The 18,107-nt window shown below is 41.2% G+C and overlaps 1 protein-coding gene across 4 annotated transcripts in view; it reads left to right on the forward strand.

The window, feature by feature from the left end:
* The window catches only part of svopl (SVOP-like), a 119,716-nt gene that overhangs the window by 89,443 nt on the left and 12,166 nt on the right, over positions 1-18,107 (forward strand). For all 4 annotated transcript variants that reach the window (XM_048548535.2, XM_048548536.1, XM_048548537.1 and 1 more), the window contains 5 exons: positions 978-1,103; positions 3,987-4,115; positions 5,480-5,553; positions 10,118-10,311; positions 17,218-17,329. In XM_048548535.2, coding sequence (XP_048404492.1) covers positions 978-1,103; positions 3,987-4,115; positions 5,480-5,553; positions 10,118-10,311; positions 17,218-17,329 — 635 coding nt within the window. The remainder of the gene's footprint in view (positions 1-977; positions 1,104-3,986; positions 4,116-5,479; positions 5,554-10,117; positions 10,312-17,217; positions 17,330-18,107) is intronic.

Consider the following 18,107-nt stretch of genomic DNA (forward strand, 5'->3'; position numbering starts at 1 on the left):
ACAATTCATTTCTGCTACTTGATTAGGTGATCCTGCTGATGGCTGCAGTTACAAGTCAAGCACTTTCAGATATTGTTGTCCTGCTGCCATTGGTGTGCATGGTCCATTTCACCAAATGTTAATGCTATCCACTTTACAGTTGTCCAGAAGCTCCTTTTGGAAACATCTGATAGTTACAGGCAATGGCTAGTTTTATAAGTCTTTAAGCTGAGTTAACTTGAGTGAAATCACATTCCATGTCTTTGCATTAGCATCTGCATACAAATCAGTCTTATTTTTAACTGGCTGTTGCTGGTATGAAATGAACTCCATCTAACGCATCATGATGTTGACTCAGACTTAAAGCCAAGCTTCTAAGAATTGAAAGATTTTATCTGGCTCTTTGCGATTATCATTAGCAAAATTGCAGAATTTTATTCTGCCCAATCCTTCAGTTCCCAAAGTGAAAAGATATTTTACTGTTTGTTTTTCTTTATCAGATATCCATTGATTCTGAAGTGATCTCTCTGAATAACTGAAATTAGCCACAGAGAAGGTGCAAAGATAGAGAGATCAGAATAAACATTTGGCAGGTCCATTCAAAAGCCTGATAACAGGCGTTCTTGAATCTACTTGTATGTGTATTCAAACCTTTATATCTTCTGCCCGATGGAATAGGATGGAAGAGATATTACTGGGGTGGGAGGGGTTTTTAATTCTGTTGGTTGCTTTCCTAGAGGAAGTGGGAAGTGTAGATAGGGTCAACAGATGGAAGGCTGGTTTGTGTGATGGACTGGGCTGTGTCACTATGTTCTGTTATTTCTTTTGTTCTTGGGAAGAGCAGTCGCTATTCCAAGCTGTGATGCATCCAGATAGAATGCTTTCTCTGGTCTAATATATAAATATCACATGTCCTGTGATGGGCAGAAACAGGCCATTCATTTTTTTTGAAAAAAATGTCTATAATTACTTCACTCTCTTCATTTTTTTTTCTGTAGCTCTTCTGGCTGTTGGGCTCAATAATAGAGATCTTGTTGGCATACCTAATTATCCCGACATTGGGCTGGCGTTGGCTTGTGCGTATCTCCACTGTACCAAGTATCATCCTGCTGGTGGTATTTAAGGTGAGACGAAACAATCTTTCCATTCTTAACCCATAGTTTTAACAAACCTTTGATCCACACATTTTTAATTGACATCAGTGTAACTACTGAAGGTTCTGCTCAAAAGGTAAAAATCCTATATTACAGGATACAGGTAGTACACAGAGGCTGACATCCTCCTTCTTCCTGTGTCAGCTCAGTTTTACTGTTCATTCTCCCCACCCGCTCATCTGTTCAAACTTGCATATTGAATATCTTGCCTTGTTACAACTAATGTTGATTCTTTGCATTTTAACATCCCTAGTGTTCTTATTGAAAGACGTTAGTGACAGCGTCAGCATTGGAAGGATCTGACCAGAGATTTGAACACACAGCCTATGGCCATCTTCCCAATGCAGTACAAAGGAGTGCTGTATGGTCAGGTGTGCCATCTCTGAGAGGTGACATTGTATTTTTATCCTTGACGTAGACAGTGGGAGCTGGGAGAATTCCTGGCTTTGCACCCCTGCATTGGGAAATACTGGCTCCAGAGGAGACATCTTCATTACCACAGAATTGGAGCGTACCAACAATACGTCAGGTTAGCCAACCTTGGAAAACATACAGAGAGAGCCACTGTGGGCAACTTGCTGTGGAGATCAGCTGTTTAAAAGGGCCAAATGTAAAAAACAAGATGAAGGGCCTACAGGTCTCGCATTCACATCCTTTCTCCTCTCAAGACTGAGCTGAAAAAGAAATCCTTCATCCAAAGGGTTGTGAATCTGTGGACATCCCTGTCCTGTGAAGCAACTGAGGCTACCTTATTTAATGTTTTTAAGGCAAAGGTAGATTTTTGAACAATAATGAAACTAAGAGTAATGGGGAGTGGGTGGGTAAGTGGAGCTGAGACCGTGCAAAGATCAGCCACGTTCTTATTGAATGGAGGAACAGGCTCAATGGGCCAGATAGACTACTCCTGCTCCTATTTCTTATATTCTTGTGTTCTCCCCTCACACACTTTGCATTCTTCACCTAAACATCTTCTTGGTCTGGCATACCTTCCCCCTGTATCAAGGAATGTCATTTTGATGCTCATTTATCCATTCTACACTGTATGGAAGCAGTGAACCCTACAGTGACAGTTGAATTTATTAAAAAATAATTGAAAAAATCTCCATTCACTGCTGAACAGTAAAAGTTTTGATCATCCAGGCCCTTTCAGGTATGGATGGAGCATCAGAGGAGCAGGAAATTTGATGTTTCAGGTCAGGACCCTTCTTCAGAAATGAAGAATGCAACTTTCCTGCATCTCTGATGCTGCCTGACCTGCTGTCTTCCTCCAGCTCCACCCCTTGTTATCTCAGACTCCAGCATCTGCAGTTCTTACTACCCAGTCTTAATCATTGTTATGTTAACTATTTATAAAGGAAAAGAACAGTGATCAAGCAAGTGAGCAGGGAACTGATATTAGTACTTGTAGCAACAGTGCAATTGAAAGAGGCATAATCCTTTGGTGAATTTAAATTGTGGCTTTTTGTATTTTGTTTGAGTCTCCATGAAGAACATTCATTGGCGAGTTCCTCAGCATTTGGATGTATTGGAAAATATAAACAAGTGCAAACCACTCTACTGGAGCGGCACAGTGGCTCGGTGGTTAGCACTGCTGCCTCACAGAGCCAGGGACCTGGGTTTGGCCTCACCCTCAGACAAAAGTGTCTGTGGACATTCTCTACATGTCTGCCTGGGTTTCCTCTGAGTGCTCCGGTTTCCACCCTCAAGTCCAAACATGTGCAAGTTCAGTGGATTGGCAGCAGTATATTTGCCATCGTGTCCAGGGACATGCAGGCTAGGTGGATTAGCCAATGGAAATGCAGGGTTACAGGGTTAGGGTAAGGGGGTGGGTCTGGGCAGGATGCTGTTCGGAAGGTCACTGTGGATCAGATGGACAGAATGGCCTGCTTCCACACTGTATGGATTCTATGAGTAGTTCACCACAGAATTCAAACGGGAATACCCAGTGAATTATCTGAAATTTCACAGAAATTTCTAGTCATTACAGAAATAGCTGGAACTCACCAAATGAATCCAAAATTATGCCTCCGTTTAGGGAACAAAGAATGAGTGTGTTTGCAGCCTGGGTGTAGCATTTCTTTGATATTTCTGTTGGAAATGAAATAAGATAATCAGTTGTAACAGTAGAAGGGATTGACGCGAACTGATTAAAACATACTTTATATTTTAGGTGTGTTCAATTGCTTTTTAACAAAAACTGCTGCAAGCAAACGCAAGGTGTTATGTACAAAATACTATCGCAGTTGCACAACAGACGGTAAATTTTTGTCAAAATATTCATGAAAAGTAGTGACATGATTTTGAGTGGGAATTAATCTGCAGTGACCTGTTAGTGAACGGAGAATTACTGACATTAGTTGGATGTGTCTGTATTAATTTCTGTTACAAAGTAGTCCTCTCCTGATCTGGCATTTCCACGCCAGCTCCATCCATACCTGCTTCACCTTTGCCTTTGTGTTTCTGTTTTTGTCAAAATTCAATCACAGTCTCCTTGATTGATGACCAACAATCTCATCTCATACCTTGGCTCTCTGTAGTACTATTTCTTGGCATGTTTTCTGTTTCCCTCCTCATGATTTGCTCCCCCTTCAGAGTTGCTAAAAGTGTTCATACACTATCTTGTTGGCCAAAGAAATATCTATATACACTTTAAGTTCCGTAATAGATTGTTGCCCTCATTTATTTCATATTTCACCCCATTGATTGTTACACTTGCTGCCATCTATCTCATTGTCCATCCATTAAGCCAGCAATTATGCATCATCTCATCAACACACCATTCGTTCTCCCAGTGGCTACCCATTCATTGCATATCTGTTGTGCTGAAATTCCATCATCTCTCTCTTTTCCCAGTGTATTCCAGAATCAGCCCGATACAATGTGTCTGTGGGGAACTCTCAGTTTGCCACCAAGACCCTGAATTACATTGCAAGAATGAATCGATCCTCCCTCCCTCAGGGCTCTTTGATGGAGTCTGAAACAGTAAGTCGAAAAGAAACATTCATTTTCATGGCAAGTAAATTCAAATTAGTTGAAGAAGGCTGCACTGATACATCATCCAGAATTATATGTTAAAATCAGAGCTTTAAGGGGGAAATCCTTTTTAGGATGCATCAAAAGTTAGCAGTTTCCCACTTTTTAAAAGGGTAGTCTCCATGTTTCATTTCTCTTCAAGTTCAGGCTGATAATATGGTGTCTGGTCCAAATAGACTTGGCATAAATTGCAGCCAGGAAGTCAGTGGATTAGTGGGACATCTTATGAAATGTGTGTGTAGTAGAAAAACAATTAATGATTCCACAAGATCAAAAGGTAAAAATGGATAATCTTAGACTATTCTAGCAAAGAGCTGACGTTGTTATGCTCTAGGAGCCTCCCACAATGATTGAATCTCTATACTCGAGTTAAAGTTAGTGGGTTCAATAGAAATACTCGGTGAGATAATTTTCTTGGGATTCTGTTTTGTTGTATACTCAATTCCTAAAGGCTGCTAATGAAGATTGGTTAAAGTTGTTACATTATTCATTGCAGCGATTATAAATATCATTTTCAAACTGGATTTCCTTCTATCTGAGCTTCTGAGGAATTAGTAACATTTACATTTAGCAAATTGCTGAAAAGTTTTTGATCATGACCAACTTGGTATTGTCTTCTCTAACTGATTTGGGGGTGAGTGTGTCTATGTTTAGTTTCAGTACCCTGAGCTGAAGCCGTATGTAGCTGATGATCTTGAAATTCTGCACAAGAGGCATGGATTTCTACTGTTCAGAAGATGTGTCTGCCTGCAAAAAGTTGTCACTAATTTCAACGAGAAGGAAGGAAATATTTCTGATATAGTTAAAATGGAACTGTTTTGCACTCAGTGAACTCTTGCAAAGCAATCAGTTGCATATCAGTTCATCGGGTTTTAATATTGTTGCTTAAGGGAGTGCTATTACACAGAATAATTGTAATGACAAAAACTTTGTGGGCTTGAGCTGTAGGGAAAGGTTGAATAGGCTGGGGCTATTTTCCCTGGGGTGTTGGAGGGCGAGGGGTGACCTAAGCGAGGTTTATAAAATCATGAGGGGCATGGATAGGGTGAATAGCCATGTTTTTTTTTGCAGGGTGGGGGAGTCCAATACCAGAGGGCATAGGTTTAAAGTGAGAGGGGAAAGATTTAAGATGCCCCTAAGGGACAACTTTTTCATGCAGAGCATGGCGCGGATATGGAATGAGCTGCCAGAGGAAGTGGTGGAGTCTGGCACAGTTACACCATTTAAAAGGCATCTGGATGGGTCTGTGAACTTTATGGAGATAACTGATGACTTTGCCAAATTACTGACTTGATTTCTTTCTTTGTCCATAGCAAATCAGGGGAAGAATGTCTGACTTGCTGGGTGCAGAATTCAGACGCACAACCCTGCAGTCCTGGTTCATCTGGTAAATGCTGTCTACCTACAAACTACAACCAAATATTTAAACAAACACGTAAATATTCTTCTAACACATTGTGTAGATGTTTTTTTTCTTTCCTGCCCTAACTTTCCTATTTTTTAAAAAACCCAATGGCAAGTTTTTCTAGTTAATCTTTTCTCTCTGCTCCTAAATATTTCTGAGCTACAGGTTCCCCTGAAAATATCTGATATTCTTCCCCTACCTCACTTTGGCAATGACTAATCAACATAGTCAGATTTGGATCTTTGAACTGAGAAAGACAGGATACCTTAGCTCAATTCTGTCTTCCACCTGACCTTTGACTCGGTTTCCCAGTTTCCTATAAACAGTTAGCAAGTCCGGCAAATTGTTGTTTAAAACATAGATTCAGCTGTAAAAATGGGAAGAATTTAGTCCAGGAGACTCGGGGTCCCTCTGATGAGCCCAGAGGTCAGTGGGGTTCTTGAGCAAGTGGAAAGAGTTCAGTCAACTGTAATCACCCAGTACCCAGTCAATTGGAGGAAGTGATGAGAGGGGTCCACCCAGTTACTTCCCCAATGGTGGGGATGGGTCCTGCTTCTGATATCTCTGGTGTCAGCAGACATCTCCCATGGTGCTCCTCCTCTCGTGCCTTCAAAACTGGGCTCTCCGCTGAATGTTAACCTGGCAACAAAGTGTTTCTGTCCGCTGCCCCTGGAAATTCTTATCCAATTCTGTTCCCCTCAGTCTGTTCCATTAGCCCAGCCTACTCTGAACTGTGCCCCTCACGTTGTTCGCTTAGCTCCTTCCCCTCTGATCTAGGCCTCTTGGTGTATTCCATTTGTTCCTGCTCCCTCAGATTGTAACTTTGCAGACTCTTTCAATCCTGCTCTTGAGGGGTGATCTGAAAAGACCATAATATCTCCTGGCTTCCTAATTGGTACATGTAATTACATTTCAGCATCGAGCAAATGAATGCTGCCATCTTGATGATCAGAGTTGCTTTCTAGCCCCATTGAGGTGATTTCATTAACTTGTTGCCTCTCTTGCTGAACATTTATTTCAACCATTGTCTTCCACCATGGCCACTCCTGCTTATCCAGTCACTTGTGTTTGGATGATATCATACCATCAATAGGGAGAACAGGCCCAACCTTCTCAATGTCACCCTTGGAAGAAAATCCCCCCACATCCATTGTCAACCTAGTGAGCCTCCTCTGGGAAAATGTGTAGTTATGCACTTTATCAGAAAGAACAGAGGCACTGAATATTATTTAAATGGAGAAAGACTGCAGAAAGCAGCAGTACAGTGGGATTTTGAGGTCTTCGTGCATGAATCAGAAAAGGCTCGCAGATGAGGAAAGGAGTATAAAAATAGGGAAATCTTGTCAAAACTGTGCAAAGCAGTAGTTAGACTATTTTTAGAATGCTGTGAATAGTTTTGAACCCCTTATCGAAGGAAAGATATACTGTCATTGGGGGTAGTCCAGAGAAGGCTCACTAGGTAGATCATGGTGTGGGGGGATGATCTAACAAGGTGAAATTGAGGAAGTTGGGCCTGTTCTCCCTATTGATGGCATGACATCCTCCAAACACAAGTCCTGCTCAAAAGGCCCATGGGGTAACGGATATGCCTGCTTTTTGCCAAGTTTTAGCAATAATGTGTGTTTTGCTGGAACATAGCAACATGTATTGCTGGTTATATTGGTTAATGTTAAAATTAGGAACAGCACTAGGCCATTCAGCCTTTTAAGCCTGTTCACCATTCAATGAGATAATGGTTGATATTCTACTTCAACCCTGATTTCCTGTCCTTATTTGTGTTTCTGTGAGTTTTTTAAGAGTAAAAATCTATCGATCTCCATCTTCAACGCACTTAGCGATTGAACCTCCATGGCCCCGTGAGCAGAGAATCCCGAAGGTTCAGCATCTTTTAAGTGAAGAAATTGCTTCTGATGGACTGATTTGCTTTATCGTACATGTACCTAAGTACAGTGAAAGGCTTTGCTTGTGAGCTATACAGGCAGATCATAGTAAGGAAGGGCCTACAGATCTGAGGGTGAAAAATAACTTGGACAAAGTAAGGCATACAGGTTATACCGCACAGATGTGCGCTGGGTAAGATCAACATTAACAAGATCAGCATTAATTGAAGTTAGAGTGTCTATTCATCACTCTCATAATGGCAGGGAAGAAGCATTTCTTGAGCACGTCTAAGTGAATGTTCAGGCTTTGGTATCTTCTGCCTGGCAGAAGAGGTTGTAGGAGATCATTACCAGGGTACAATTGGTCTTTGATTTTGGCCGCCTTTCCACGGCAGCAAGCTGTGTAAATAGATTCCACAGATGGAAGGTTGACTTCTGTGATGGTCTAGACTGTGCACACAACCTTCTGTAGTGTTTTACGGCCCCGGCTGGGGCAGTTGCCATACCAGGCTGATAGGCACCCGGACAGTACACTTTCAATGGTGCATCTGTGGAAATTGGTGAGGGATGTTATTGACATGCCAAATTTCCTGCCCTGCCTGAGGCATTGCTGTGCCTTCTTGACTGATGCATCAATGTGGGAAGTCTAGGACAGATCATCAATTATCGTCACTCTTCGGAACTTGATTCTCTCAACCTTCGCTCTGTTGATGTAGTTGGGGGTGTGTTCTCCTTCTTTCTTTATGAAGTCTGCAATCAGTTCTTCAGTTTAGCTAACATTGAGAGACAGATTGTTTTCATTGCCCCATGTCACCAAACCCTTTATCTCCTTTCTGTATTCTGACTCATTGTTACTTGATACCGGTCCTGTTTACAGTGATGTCGTCAGTTTGTTTAGAATTTGGCAATACAGTCATGGGTTTACCGAAAGTACAGTAGGGGGCTGAGTACATATTCTTTAGGGGGCTCCAGTGTTGTGTGGTTGAGGTGCAGTTGTCTATCTTCACTGTAGTGCGTGGGTCAGGACGCTGAGGATCCAGTTGCAGAGGGCAGAGCTGGGACTTAGGTCTCGGAGTTTTGAGATCAGTCTGGAGGGGAGAATAGTATTGAAGGTGGAGCTGTAGTCAGTCCCAAATGACCTGCAGTTTATTTTGAGATTCGGGTTCTGGACCCTCCAGCCAAAAGAAACACCCTTCTGCATCCTCCCTGTCGAGTCCTGTAGAAATTTTGTAAGTTTGAATGAAATCATCTTCTAAACTCCAGAGAATGTAAACCCAGTCTATTTAATCTTTCCTCACAGGACATTCCTTCCATTCCCGCAATTAATTTGTTACAATTTTAGTGCACCCCCTCTGAGGCAAGTATGTCACAATACACAGTATGGTCATATCAATGCTCAATTGCAGTAACACCTTGACTCAAATCATCTTGTAATAAATTTTTATTTGCCGACTTAATTGCTTGCTTACCTACATGTTAACCTTCAGTGACACATAAACAAGAACACCCAATTCCTCTTGAAGTTCAATACCTCCTGGCCTCTCGTGACTTAAGAATTGTGCTGCTTTTCTTTTCAAATGCCAAAATATATATCCTCATATTTCTCTACATTGCATTCCATCTGTGTTTTCTTTTTGACCATTCACTTAATCTCAATATTTTAAGCTTTTAATCTATTTAGTCTGTGCCATTACTGTAAGTTTGAATTGATAATGGTGTAATGAGGGTAACAGGGCATCTGAGACCTAGGTGAACAATAATATGTCTCATTAACCAACATGATCACCAGATTCAGACAGAATCAGAGGGGAGATTGAGAAGGAGGGTGAATTCAATGTAAAATTGGGGAAAAGAGAGAATCAAATAGAGGGAATGAAAGATGGAAATAACAGAAAGAAACTGCCAGCAACAAAAAGTAAGGAGTATTTTTAAAATTTGACACTTTAAATCCGAGAACAACACTCCATCTGAGATCACATTTTTTTCTTTGCTGTTTAGACGGGAATGTTTTATTGAAGTGATCAACACACTTAACAGGGTGTTTGTGTTGTGAATGATTAGAGTTAGCTTTCAATGAGCCTTGAGTAGGGCTTCTTGTGTCACGGTGGAAGTATCCCTACCTCTGGACTGGGAGGCCCAGGTTCAAGTCCCACCTGCTCTGGAGGCATGTAATAACATCCCTGAACAGGTTGTTTAGGAAAAATGAATAGTTAAAGGTAGCAACTTCATGAAAATTGTGGAGAGGCTGAGGGTGAGATCCCATGTTTGAGAAGCTCATGGTGGAATGTTATCTATAGGCTATAATGTGTAACAATTCATAATTTATGGGTTGTATCACCCTTGCTACAAGATTTGGCTAATTTAGGTATGAATAACAGAGTGTATCATCAAATGACTGTTTCAACAAAGTTTGGACCAAAAATAATATTTGGTATCTTTGGCCACTCTGTTTGAAGAAAGCCTGAATGGACTCACAAAAGCAGTGGATCAACAGTATGAGATCATACGTCTTGACCTAGTTCACTTGAATCAGGCCTGTGATGATTGCTATTTTGTAAAGATTTTCTGAAATACCATGCTGAAGTCTATTTGGTGAAATAACTTGAACTGCAGCCAGATGAAAGAAGGTACCTGTTTGAAGTAATCGACCTTCGTGGTTCTTCTAGGTTGGGAACAGCATTTGCATACTATGGACTGGTTCTAACCAGCTCAGAGTTATTGGAAAACAACCCAGTCTGTGGCAGTGAGGGAGCTAACAAAGGATCCGATGCGGTTAATACTTTGGAAACTTGCCATTGTAAGATGTTCGAATCTGCAGACTACCAGACCATGGTCATCAGCACTTTAGGAGAATTCATGTGTAAGTAAAATCACTCCATTTAAAATGTTAATTGTTATTCATCCTTTTTGTTACATTTAATTTGTTGGATTTCATGATCTTAAAGTGCTATCATCTGAACACGATCAACTCAAGAATTGCCGTTTCCTGCCTCTTTCAAATGCCTTCAGCATAGACTGTGACATGTAATTAAAAAGAGAACTATCTCACAGCCAAGTAAAAAAAATTCTGAAAAATGTTACCACCAGAATTGGCTGATGAAAAACAAATCACAATGTGTACCCACAGGACGTCAATGCCACATGACTTCTACAACCAAGGTTATCGCTTCATGTCTTTCCTATTCTGCTCCTCTTGTGAGAAGAGCCTGTTTCATAAAGAAACATTGAGCAATTTAGGCCTATGCTTGCGACAGTTTAGAGGAATGAGGGGAAGTCTAATTGTGTTATATAAGATGCTAAACAGGATTGACAAAGTAGATAGAACTTTTCTCCTTCTGCGGCAATCTAGAGTGAGATGTCATACTCTTAGACTAAGGGGTAGCAGATTTAAAACACAGCTGAGGAGGAATTCTTTCTGAGAGTTGTGAATCTATAGTGGATGCTGGAACAGAAAATACATTTAAGGAGGTGATAGACAGATGTTTAATGAATGAATTAGTATTTTTAATGAGTAAGGATGAAATGGAAGTATAGCAATAAATGGGAATGCAGGATGACAAATGAAACTGAAAGTTCAGTCAGAAGGAAAAAGGAAACATATGTAATGTTTAGGAAACTGAAATTAGGCAAGGACCTTGAGGAATATAAAGGTAACAGGAATGAGCTTAAACAAGAAATTAAGAAGTCTAAAAGATGCCATGAAATGTCCTTGGCAATTAGGATTAAGGAGAATCATTTGGAGCAAGACAGCAGGTGAGAGAAAGGGCAGGGACAGGATTTACTCATATTTGGAAAACAATGGACCTAGCAGGTTAGTCAGCATGACTTTGTGCAGGGGAGGTCTTATCTCACAAATGTGATTGAGTTTTTTAAGGAAGCAACAAAGATGATGAGGGTAGGGCACTGGCTGTGGCCTACATGGACTTTACTAAAGCATTTGACAAGGTCCCTACCAACAATGTCAACTGGTTCAGGGGATTAAGTCACATGGGATCCACAGTGAGTTGGTAAAATGGATACAAAATTGACTTGATCATAGAAGACAGAGGGAAGTTGTAGAGGGGTGTTTTTCTGCCTGAAGGTCTGTGACTAGTGGTGTTCCACAGGATTCCAGAGGGACCTCTGACGTTTGTAATATATACGTGATTCGGATGAAAATGCAGGTGGTCTGATTTCAGATGTCACAAAAACTAGTGGTGTTGTGAATACTGAGGCAGGATATCAGGTGATGTAGCAGTATACAGATCAGATGGAAGGTGGGGCAGAACAGTCAAATACTTGGGGACATAGGTTTAAGGTGAAATGGGGTAAGTTCAAGGAAATATGTGAGGCAGGTTTTTACACGCAAGGTAGTAGGTGCCTGGAACACACTGCCAGGAGAAAGTGGAAAAAGCAGAAACAATTGCAATGTTTAAGAGGCATTTAGACACATGAACAGACAGAGAGTAGAGGGACACAGACCATGTGCATTCTAGCTGGGATTATTTTAGAATGGCATTGTGGTCAGCACCGACATGGTGAGCCAAAGGGCCTGTTCAAGTTGTAAGTCGATAATGACAAATAATGTTGTCTCAGCCATAAGCAGAACTCTGTCACTCTCAAGAGAAGAGAGGAGATGACAAGCCAGCTCCTGGTACAAGAACAAAATGTGGAGATCTTCCTCTGGTGATGGGGTTAAAAAGGCCATGTGGAATTCTTGGTGTTTTAAAAAAATAGACTATAGATTGTCTAAGCAAAATGTTCACTCAAACCTACATTATAACATAAGGAATGGGAGCAGCGCAGGCTATTTGCCTCTTGAAATCTGCTTCACTATTCAACAAGATCATGGGCAGACTTCAACCTCAATGCTAGCTTCTCCCACCATCCTTCTAACCCTTCATTCTATTAGTATCCAAAATGCTATTCATCCCTCCCTTTAGTATTCTCAATGAGTGGGAAGCTGTAGCCTTATGGGTTGGAGTATTTAGCATTTCAATGCTTTGAGCAAAGAGATTCCTTCTCAGCTGAATCCTAAATAATTGACACTTCATTCTGAAATTGTGACACATGCCTCAATTTTGACCTTCCTGGTTAAGGGAAAACAACCTCCCTGCATCTGCTCTGGAAACTCTGCTATCCATTTTCTATGCTTCAATTAGATCACTCCAACTGTACTGTACTCCAGGGAGTGTAGGTCTCACCCCATCCATCACAGGGAGGTGGATGAGTGACCACAGGTGCAGGGTAATACGCGAGACAGTGGTTTGGATTCTGCAATGGCGGTTGGTAGAATTTAAATAAAATTAATAAAATCTGAATTTGAAAGCTCGTGACCGAGGACCCAACATCAACTCTTCACTAATGTTCTTTTAGGGATAGAGATCTGCCATCCTTAGCTGGTCTGGCCTATTTGTGATCAGCAGCAAAGTGGTGGACTCTTCAGTTCCCTCTGAAATGGCCCATCAAACCCTTCAGTTCAACAATAATTAGGGCTGGACAACAAATGTTGATCTTTCCAGCGATGCTTACATCCCGTGAAAGAATGTTAAAATAAATCTAATCTCCTAGGACAATTTCCTTATCTCAAGCATCAATGAACTGCATTCCCACATTTAAGTATGCAAGCTCAGGTGATGAGTGACATCTGATAGTACTCCTCGAGAGTGAAGGGGTGGCTTGATTTCATGCAGAAAGGGAATTCTGCCCCTCAGAAACGGGATCTGCATTGACAAGCAGCCCTATAGTCCTACCAGCGCCAGGAGAGAATATTGGCCACTGCTGGGATTACAAGCAGTCACCACAAAGTAGTGAAAGTCTTCAGGTTCATATTGGGAATTTTCACTGAAACACCAGGAAGATCCCGGCCAGGGCAGGTTGGGTGTGGTTTGGAGGGGTTTACATTTAGAGAGGCCAGGTGAACAGGAAAATACCAGGGTACCATTTTGAGTGAGTGGAGGGGGGTGTACCAATAGAATGCAGTGGACTATCCCCTAAAGTACGTTGTCCCCCCTTTCCTGTTGCCATAGCCTTCACACTATATAATTTTGGTGGATGTGGAATGAGGTCCTTTGGTGGGGATTGGTTGTTGACTAAAAGTTCTTCGTAGGCCTGAGGGCAGACATGATGTGTGATGCCTTTCCCATCTTTAATATGGGTCAGTGCAATGGGGGCTATTCTAGTGCAGTGATAGTATCCATACCAATGAGCTGGGAGGTCTGGTTTCAAGTCCCATCTGCTGCAAAGGCGTCTTTGAACAAGTTGTTTGGAAAAATATCAATAGACCAGAGCAAAAGTAGATGATACTGACTCAAGAATCTACTCTGTCAGTCAATATATTCGTGGCTGATTGCCTGTCTCAATTTGATTTTTGTTTGCACACCCTATTATTCCTTGATGCACAGTTCAGTAGATCCTAGGTTCTACACTAAAATTAGCTAAACAGTCAGATCATAGCTGGATAATGCCACAATTTCTTTTAGAGCTTTGCTTTAAAAGGAAAGACAAGATCAGCCAAAGTTCCCATTTCTGACTGTTGCCCAGTGACCTGTGTCTCTCTGTTTCGTATCTGATGAGAGCAAGGTTTGAATTGGACTTGTTGCCCCATGTGTCAAACAGATCGCTTGATTTGGGGTAAAAGACAGTCCCTCATAAATTAACAGTACTATTAACTAATTATAAATGATACATTTATCCTTCCAGAGATGCTACTTAATTTTGTAAGGACTAGTTTATGAAAGCAATATGACTGGAATTCAGCCATGTCCATTGAACGAGAATAGAATTATTACACTTAAGGTACTTAATTGAGGATTGCATTTGAAAACAGGTTCTGTGTATAATGACAAGGGTTACGAGATGACAGCAGCAGCAATCCAGGTCTTACGTTAGCTGTAAATAGGCATCCGAGGTTTGTGAAGAACACTTATAAGCATACGTTTCTTCTTTGTATCTCAGTGAGATTTCCTGATCAAATGAGTTTCATTAAAATATTGTCATATTTTTAATTTATCTCCTGCTCAGAACCATAGGCACTTTATTAAAAGAAAGCTTTGTGTGTTCCTCATGACTAATTCTGGCATTGAGCAAATCCAGGCCTGACTGTACACTGATTACATGGTAAGAATCAGATTCAACTTGCAGGTGCTTGTGGCCTGTGTGAGTAAAATTAATAAAAAGGCTCCTGTTATAATGAACGAAATCACTTTCTTCTGATATATGAGACCCAACAGTTGGCGTTAGCAGTGTACACCCAGGCTGTCCCTCACACCCGATCATTGCCATAGTAAGATTGCAGAGCCATGTACCTGTGATACAGTACTGGCCTAACTACAAGAGTGTTCTCACCTTGCAAAGCCTTGGTTTTATTCACTGTCTCCAACACACAGACTAGTGTTTACTGCAATGAACTGAATTCATATAATATGCAAAAGCACACATTCATAACCCAACATCAAAATTGATATGACACCATAGGTGAGATACCATTCGGCCTTTCTTGCCTGTGCTGGATCCTTGAGCAAACTGTTCAATTGGTCCCTTTTCTCCATCTGTGCTCCATCTAAATAGTTTAAAATATTTGTATTGTGTTCCCTTTTTAAAAACTATGAAAGTAGATTTTCAACCAACCACTGCCACCCAATTATAAAGCTGGCATTACCATTATGGACCCGGCAATCACTGTACTTTCTAGTGTGCCTACTAGCCACCCGTGTTTTATTGGTCATGTTCTTTTGCTTATAGCCACTACACAGCAACTCATTGAGTTGCATAACCCTTTATCTACCTCACTAGTCAGACTAAGTAACAGATAGTGACTTGGGTTAAATAGATGGCCATTGATCAAAGACCACTTAGAATTTCCTGGTAGTTTTGAATTTGCTGAAAACTCCGGGATGCATTGAGATTCTCAGAAACAAAGACCTATTCAGTATCATTTCACGGTGCCCACGCTCTTGGACTTGGCTCTATAAGGACTGATACAACCTCCCTTGGAGAAAATCTGGAACAAGAACATGTTCTTAATCGGAAAAGTTGTGAGTAGTATTTTCCATGATGTTGCAAAATGGCTGCATTCTTTCATCAGGGATTTAAGGTGTCGGCCTTAATGTTGTGGTGACACCTATGCCTCTGAGGCTGAAGAGTGTAGTCTTAAGTTACACTCTGGGAACTTGGGCAGGAGATCTAAACCACAGTATTGAAGGAGTACTACACCATCAGAGGTGTTGTCTCCTGGATGAAACTTTATAAGGTGGATGACACTCACTTCCATAAGACAACTTCCCTTGTGTCCTGGTTAATGGTCACATTTACCCCTCAAGCAACACTTAGCACAAGTGCTACTGAATTACCATTTGTAAGGTCTCCCTTAGACTTTGAGAATACTTCATTATTGTCAAGTGATTTTTGATGCCCTGATGTCTCGACATTGACATGTATAATTACTTTCTTAAGGTCCTAAATCCACTATGCCTTGCTCTCAGAAAAATCATTTTGCCATGTTAAACTCTTAGGCAGGCTTTAAACAGATCGTGGCACAGTGGTTCAGTGGTTAGCATTGCTGACTCACAGCACCAGAGACCCAGGTTCAATTCTAGCCTTAGGTGATGGTCTATGTGGAGTTTGCACATTCTCCCCTTGTCTGCATGGCTCTCCTCCCACAGTCCAAATGTAGGCAGGTTGGCTATGCTAAGTTACCCACAACAAAAGGAAAATGCAGGGTTACAGGGAGAGGATAGTGGATGGGTCTGAGTGGGATGCTGTTCAGAGGGTTGGTGTGTGCTGAATAGCCTGCTTCCAGTCTGTTGAGATTCTCTAATGCTCAGCTGATCATAGTAAATGGATCAATGCAACACCAGGCTGAAAATTTTGGCTTTATTAAATTGTTCTTGTAAGAGTGAAAATTGCTTTTTTTAAAAAAAAAGCTTTTTGTTCAAGGTAATTGGCAGTGAATGGTCGTTTTCAGTGAGACAGATGATGTCTTCGGTCTTAAGTAGTCTCACACCAATACTGTCCATGCAATGACTGGCAAAATGGGTGAGAAGCTGGACGCCTGTCTCATGGACAAAGTGAAGGAAGACCATAATTTGCATTTAGTTAATTCCTCAATTAAACAATGTAAAGCCAACATCAAATGTTAGTTGTTTTTAATCAGGAGTTTTGTTTATTTGCTTATAAATATCACAAGGAAGATACGGTAGGAAGATGGCACTGTCACCAAATAATATTCTGGAGAAAAACTGAAAAATGCTGGAAATCAGAAACAAGAATAAAATTTGCTGGTAAAGCTCAGCAGGTCTGGCAGCATCTGTGGAGAGAGATTGGAGTTAATGTTTCAGATCATTCCTCAGAGGATCACTGGACGTGAAACGTTAACTTTGTTTTCTCTCCCCAGTAATCTAGAGATTTAAGCTAATACTCTGTAGTTTGTTTCTCATTGCAGCTGATAGTGACATTTTAACTAAATTAAGAAAGCCTACTCAAATGGAAAGGGCGGGCCAATTGTTGTAAAATGCACCTGATTCACTAACGCCTTTTAGAGAAGGAAAACCTGATACCCTCACCTTGTCTGGCCTACATGCGATTCCAGAATCACAGCAATGTGGCTGATGTCAGATGAGCTGGCCAGCCATTCAGTTCAGGGGGAAATTAAGGATGGACACCAAATGTTGCCCTTGCCAATGACACCCATATCCTTTGGCAGAATTAAAATAGAAAACAAATCTCGCAGGCAATTGTGCTGAATTATTCCTGTCCATGTCTTATTGTTCAAACTCTTTTCTTTCAGTTATTCCATTTAGCCCATTTATTATTGAGTCTTTGGGAAGACGTCGCAGTTTGGCAGCCACCATGGCAGCCTCTGGGATTTTCTTCCTCCTCCTCAACATCTGCAGCAGCAGGTAAGGTGACTATTGGCTACTGGCTCTGAGCCATCATCTCTTGGCTGTTGTGAGAAAACTCTTCCTACGACATCCATTGAGCTCCACAGTCAAGAAAAAAAGTACTGCAAAATGATTTCATGTGCCATGGATCTTCCAGTCAATCCTCCATCATCCCTTCATCTACTTAGATCTGTTTCACTCTTGCCAGATTTTCCACCTTCATGTTCTCCATTATCCAGCTGTCCCTACCATTTCAGCCCCCCTTATCCTGAATCTAGTCCTTCACCAGTCCTCGTAATCTCGAGTACTTTCTTCACTGTAATTGCCCCCCAACCTCTCCAACTATTACACCTGTCTTTTACTCATATTTCTTACTTTCACTGAGCTATCATTTGAACATACTCCCTTCCTTCTGTGTACCCCTCCTTTACCCACAATCACCATCTTTTAGAGTCATGTTTCACCTCCAATTCTTTTCTTCACCATACCTGTCCCTTTGTTACTCCTGGAGCTATCTCTTCTTCAAAACCTAATCTGCTTGATATTGAAATCTCTGCTGCAGGCTGAAAGGTTAATTTGTAACTCTCGCGCTGTTTAGTTTAAGACCTGCTTAATTGTTGTTGTGACAGATTTTGCCAAAACACAGGGCACGTAGCAAACTGCGACTGTGACAGTACTTTTGGTTCACTCCCCCTCCTGTGATTTACAAACTCAAGATCCAGCTTGTGAACCACTTAATAGGATAATAGCCATCCTTCAGAAAGACAGGAGGCACGTCATTGACCGTATCTCGTCT

This window comes from Stegostoma tigrinum, chromosome 18 (genome assembly GCF_030684315.1).
Source record: "Stegostoma tigrinum isolate sSteTig4 chromosome 18, sSteTig4.hap1, whole genome shotgun sequence".
Taxonomy (NCBI): Eukaryota; Metazoa; Chordata; class Chondrichthyes; order Orectolobiformes; family Stegostomatidae; genus Stegostoma; species Stegostoma tigrinum.